Source organism: Sinocyclocheilus anshuiensis, unplaced genomic scaffold (assembly GCF_001515605.1).
Source record: "Sinocyclocheilus anshuiensis isolate Anshui unplaced genomic scaffold, SAMN03320099.WGS_v1.1 scaffold1090, whole genome shotgun sequence".
Lineage (NCBI taxonomy): Eukaryota > Metazoa > Chordata > Actinopteri > Cypriniformes > Cyprinidae > Sinocyclocheilus > Sinocyclocheilus anshuiensis.
Window position 1 is genome coordinate 304,614 of NW_015537993.1, and position 4,571 is coordinate 309,184.

Sequence of the window (4,571 nt, forward strand, 5' to 3'; positions counted from 1 at the left end):
AAACTTATTCGGGCCAAATAGCAAAACAAACTTGTAGCCAATCAGCAATAAGGGGCGTGTCTACTCATGATGTGAAGGAGAGAGCGTTCAGTGCACGGGACGGACATTAGCGAGCCAAGCGACAGAAAGATAGAGATTGGTGGATAAAAAGCAAAAGAGGAAAACGTCTGCAGAACGAAAGAAGGCTTACGATAAGGCAAGAAGTAGGACCCGTGTAAATATCGAGAATTTTTTTTTCAGTCTCACTACTGTAACAATAAAAAAATTAAAAAGTTTTATATCATAGTAATAAAAAACGAATATAATTACTTATAATTTGGGAGGGGGGGTTGCCTTACAGTAAGTGTTCAGAAAGAAAAATATTTGCTTAATTTTCATGAAAAGAATGTCAAGAATGTTTTGCTGATACAAGAAAAATGCTTTGTTGGCTTGAGAAAAACACTTCACTTTTTTTTGCCAAAAATGTATGAAATATGACCTGGAAATGTGCCTGATATGTTTGAGTCACTCTTCTACCTATTAGTTAAACTATTCAATCTTAGGAAGCTTTTCTTGTCTGCTGTATGCATGTCATTCACTGCTCTCATCTGGATTTTCTCTTGTCTTTCTACCTTCTTCTCTGGGAACGAACAGCTGTGGCTGCTGGGCCAGGTCTCGGGCCCATCCCCATGTCGCAGTTCGGCACGATATCTCGACAGATCTCCCGACACAGCTCCACCACCTCCTCCGTCTCCACGGTTTCTGCCACGGGTACATACCGCCGAGCGCCATCCATCTCTTCCCAGTTCTCCCTGCAGCAGCCGCACGTTAACGGTGGCACAATCGCAAGTAAGAGACGGAGAATGAAGCACAAATATACAGACACGCACTGTACAAACTCACAGCCAATATAATCACATCTGGAGTTCCTTCGCCACAGTTTCATTCCTTTAAATTCAGCCCTGGCTAGGTGAAAGCCATATCTAAGCGTCATAATACCCAGGTATTTTTAGGCGCATCCTGTCTGCGATGAAGGGAACAGCCTGTCTCTACACACTGGTGTGCGGCCGTACACACTAATGCCATTAAGACCGCAAAAGCCTCAGCTTTATGAGCATTGAGAGCACCGGGCCTGTGGCCACCTGCTTATGAATGGAGATTTATTGTCATCTTCGCATTAAAGCTGAGATTTTAAATCTCACTTTCAGATGTCCGGAAGCATTAGAGTGAATGAGCGTCATATCGGCATCAGACATGAATGAGAGAGTATTACTAAAACATTACTGATGATGTTTAAAAGTTTGAGGTCAATACGATTCTTTTTCTTAAAACAATTGATAATTTGAATTCAGGAAGGATCAAAAGAAATCAAAAGTGACAGTAAATATTTATTCATAGTGTTACATAATCATTCGATTTCAAATGAATGTGTTTTTTTTTTTTACTTTCTATTCATCAAAGTATCTTGAAACAGAAAAAAGAAAAAAAATACATACACACACAAGAACGCAGCAGCAGTTTTCTTTCGGGGATTTGTCATGTCGCGCCGCGTCGCATCCAGTGAAGACAGCATCACTGATTATAATGAGTTCTATAATATCACGGGAAGTCGTGGCCTAATGGTTAGAGAGTCGGACTCGTAACCCAAAGGTTGCGGGTTCGAGTCTCGTACCGGCAGGGATTGTAGGTGGGGGGAGTGAATGTACAGCGCTCTCTCCCACCTTCAATACCACGACTGAGGTGCCCTTGAGCAAGGCACCGAACCCCCAACTGCTCCCCGGGCGCCGCAGCAAAAAAATGGCTGCCCACTGCTCCGGGTGTGTGTTCACGGTGTGTGTGTGTTCACTGCTGTGTGTGTGCACTTTGGATGGGATAAATGCAGAGCACTAATTCCTAGTATGGGTCACCATACTTGGCCACGTCACGTCACGTCACGTATTTTGTCGCGCCGCACCCGTCCAGTATAGACACGGTGAAACATTAGTTTTGCTTTTGTTTCACAGAAAGCTGAAATAAAAAAAAATAGTAAAAACTATATAGACATGTTTAAAAACATTTAAAAACTAAAAAAAACATTAACTAAAATTAACAAAAGAAAATAAAATCTAATTCAAAATATTAAAAACTATAATAGTATCTCAGTGATACTAAAACACTGTCACTAGAAATCACTCGTTGTGATATAATAATTATCTCTATAAAATGATTTAAAATCCTTTTCCATTCATCCTTAAAATCCTTTTTCAGTCCATTATGAACAACCAGAAATGTTGTCGAAATAAACTGGTCAGAAGTTATGGAAACGCTGCTGTTATTCGAGATCGAATCGCCAGAGAGAATGTCATTTTCAGTCTTTCTATGTCTATAAGGTTCCTATTTCTACAAGATTACAATTCCCCCGCCTTTCTCATGTGGGACTGACGTTTTTCTCTCTCTCTCTCTCTCTCCCTGCTTTCCTCTCCTTCCTCCTGGTCTTTGCTGTGTGCTTGTGTTTGTGACGGGTGGTGTTCAGTGTCTATGGCCCCTCCTCCTCCACCCATGCCTCAGCTCACCCCACAGATCCCTCTCACAGGCTTTGTGGCCAGAGTACAGGAAAACAGTAAGTCTGACGGCCACGTTTCGCCAACGTTTCTCACCCCAGCATGTAGATGTGTTTGCGGTTTGCTGCATGCTGCCCCCATCTCCATTTCCATCTATCTGTTTGTGCTGTAGTAAACATTGTTCATTCTGCAGGTCAAAGTGCACTCGTATTGCCATTGTTCATTCAATACAATTCAAACAATACACTACAATAAAGCCTTTCCTAACGCCTAAAGCCTGCAAAACAGTGTCACACATTTACATAAGCGTGTATTGCTTTATGGAACCTAAAAGAGGCTTAATAGACTGTTTGGAGAAAGATTTCTTAAAAGGTTTTTTTTTTTCTAATTTGCACATGTTCTACATTCTGGATTACAGTGGGATTCAATGGCGATAAAGCATGTCTCGTTTATAGACTTGATATTAGATACTCTTTCATTCATTCATTGGGCTACATTTGTGTACGGCTTTGTGTTTGATTAATACCCAGCCAGCTTTAGGTAGGGCTAAACCACACTGATGCATCATGGGAAGAATAGAAAGCTTTTAACTGGCCCAGTGTTTTGCCAGTGATCAGAGCAGCATCGGTTACCTCGCATTCTGCTGACGGTGATGTATATAATACAGGGTTGCATGAACAACGTGTGTCGAGTTGCAGCAAAACATGCACTTTGAGTGCACTTTATTTCTCAGAAAGGTGGATCGGTTTAAGAAGAAGCCGTCATTGTAGGTTTTGTCATAAAAGCACAAAGTGGTTTTTGCTGCCCTCTCGTGATGCGTTCTGGTATCGTGATGAGTTTTTGTTGAGGTCCTCTCACACAGACCTTTGACTGAACACAAAGTCTGATCAACTTCTTTTTCTGGCCAGGAACCAGCCATATTGACAGGAAGTGATTATTTGATCAAGTACAGTTCATATTGGTTTTATGTGCCCCCAAATATTAAGTCTGCTAAATATTTTAAAATATAAATATCCATTGATATTTTGTGAGAAAAGTTTAGACGTAATAACAACAATAATAACATTATTATTATTATTATTATTATTGTTTTATTGGTTAAATTGGTTTAATAATTATACATAATTCTTAATTATTATTTTATTATATTCATTATTGTTTTTATCATGTCACTGTACTCAGGCCAAAGCAAATTAATTAAATATTATCTGGAAGAAAAAAAAAAAAAAATAAATAAATATATATATTTAACCTACTGTTAACATTGTATACCTTTAAAACAAAATAATAAAAAATGTCAATCAGTGTTGTTTTATTATCATTGATATACTATTATAATATTTTTATAATTAGCTTTTATTTTTATATGTGCAGTTTTCATCTTAATTGAATTTTAATAGTTTTGTGTAGTTTTGTTGTATGCTTTTGTCTTTTTTTATAAGTTTATTTTAAAGATTTATTTATTTATTTATTTATGCATTTATTTATAGCTTCACTAGATTAACTACTATAACTAGTGGACAAGGAAATATTTCTAATTCATTTGAGTTTATTTTTTTCATCTAATAGTTCTATTTCAGCATTTTTTGTTAACAAAAACTATTTTTAATAGTTTTAGTTTTAGTTAATAATAACTCTTCTGCCAGTAGAACAAAATAATCTCATGATTTCCCACCAGACTTTAGAAAGCAATATAAAATGAAAATATGAAATAAAAATTTTTTTTTTAAATATTGTCCAAAAAAAAATGGTTTATTTAAACTTAACATTTTAACGGTTAACAATTCTATGACTTTTTTTTTGTTTGTTTGTTTGTTTTTTTCTTCATACAAATTTTCCACGGACCCACAAGCACCTTTTTCTAGTTTGAGTGTGTACTGTGTATTATGTCGTTTACTGAGGAATGATTTCATAGTATTGCTGTCTTTTGGATATTGAATTCAATTCTGTTCCATTTAAATCCTCTTAAGTTTTCATATCTGTGAATAGCTCCATACATATACAGTGATCTCCCTAGATCCATAGATGTGTGTGTGTGTGTGTGTGTGTGTG

General features: G+C 37.1%; 1 protein-coding gene across 3 annotated transcripts in view; it reads left to right on the forward strand.

The window, feature by feature from the left end:
* The window catches only part of LOC107675194 (abl interactor 1), a 69,248-nt gene that overhangs the window by 61,586 nt on the left and 3,091 nt on the right, over positions 1 to 4,571 (forward strand). For 2 of the 3 annotated variants that reach the window (XM_016469460.1, XM_016469469.1), the window contains 2 exons: positions 634 to 828; positions 2,492 to 2,578. In XM_016469460.1, the coding sequence (XP_016324946.1) occupies positions 634 to 828; positions 2,492 to 2,578 (282 nt within the window). The remainder of the gene's footprint in view (positions 1 to 633; positions 829 to 2,491; positions 2,579 to 4,571) is intronic. The other variant, XM_016469476.1, reaches the window with a different exon arrangement.